This window comes from Emiliania huxleyi, assembly GCF_000372725.1.
Source record: "Emiliania huxleyi CCMP1516 chromosome Unknown EMIHUscaffold_198, whole genome shotgun sequence".
In the NCBI taxonomy this organism is placed as follows: Eukaryota; Haptophyta; order Isochrysidales; family Noelaerhabdaceae; genus Emiliania; species Emiliania huxleyi.
In genome coordinates, this window is record NW_005200615.1 from 270,574 (window position 1) to 271,676 (window position 1,103).

Sequence of the window (1,103 nt, forward strand, 5' to 3'; positions counted from 1 at the left end):
ATCTGCCATTCATGGACTCCCTAGGTTGTCCCTGCCCTGCCCATGCTTCGCGGCCCTACACTTGGAGGCTTGGGCTCCCCTCTCGTTTGGCCCTGTCCATATTTGGGCACGATCTACTCGGCCGCCCCTTCGGCCCGCATGTACCACGCCATTGTCCTGGGAGGTGGATGCTAAGGCCCCCCCCCCCCCCTCCTGCCGCAGCAGGCTCGCCCGAGGAGCAACTCTCTTTCGCGACGCTGCTGCCGCCGGCAGGCGGTGCGCCCGTCTTTGCGCTGCAGCTCGACGCGTCGTGCTGCGCGTGCCCCTCGGGGCTCCTCCTCCTCCACCTCTCGGCAGAAGTCGCCTCGGGCTCTGACCCGCGCGCCGTGCTCGAGCCCGCACTGGCGAGGCTCCGCGCGCTGGCGGAGAGGGGCGCGGCGTGCGGGCAGGCTCAGCGCGGCGAGGGCGAGGGCGAGAGCGAGAGCGAGGGCGAAGACGGTGGTGGCGGTGGCGGTGGCGGTGGCGGCGCCGGGGGCGGGGAGGGAGGTGAGCGGCGAGCGCCGTCGGTCTGCTGGGGCGCGTTCTTCTCGCTCCCGTTGCGCACTGCGGCGACGAGTGCGCAGGGCGGCGGCGGGCTCGGCGAGACGCCGGACAACGTGCTCCACTGCCACGAGGCGTCGCTCGAGACTACGTGCGACGATGCTGTCGCTCGTGCCAAGGCGCGGAATTGCCGCTGCGCGCGCGGCCTCGTGTCCCGGAGCTGATTCACGCCCCGCCCCCTCTCTTGGCGGGCAGGCGCTCTTTGCGAGGGTGTGCCCGGGCGTCAGCTTCCTCCGGACCAAGGAGCAGGCCTCCGACCAGAGCGATGGCGAGGAGGCGGCCTGACAGGGGGGAAGGGTGCGACTAGACGCGCCAGGGAGTGTGTGCGGGGAGAGGCGACCTCGGTCCTCGCGCGCGCTCGCGCCGTCGTCAACATTCCGTCTCATCCCACTCGCTTGGGAGCCTACGTCAGGATGATCCCTGCGGTCTGAGGTTGGGGAGACATGGGTAGACATGGGGAGGTATGGGGAGCTCATGAAAGCACCGTCCAGAGACAGGGCTAGGATTCGGCGCGCGCATCGCGG

The 1,103-nt window shown here is 70.6% G+C and overlaps 1 protein-coding gene across 1 annotated transcript; it reads left to right on the top strand.

Moving 5' to 3' along the window:
• Positions 1–42: 42 nt before the first annotated feature.
• On the top strand, positions 43–864 carry EMIHUDRAFT_113761 (hypothetical protein; the record flags this gene model as incomplete). The annotated part of the gene is made up of 3 exons (XM_005781917.1): positions 43–163; positions 205–683; positions 775–864. The coding sequence occupies 3 exons, from the start codon at positions 43–45 to the stop codon at positions 862–864; spliced, it is 690 nt and encodes a 229-aa protein (XP_005781974.1).
• Between the last annotated feature and the right edge of the window lie 239 nt (positions 865–1,103).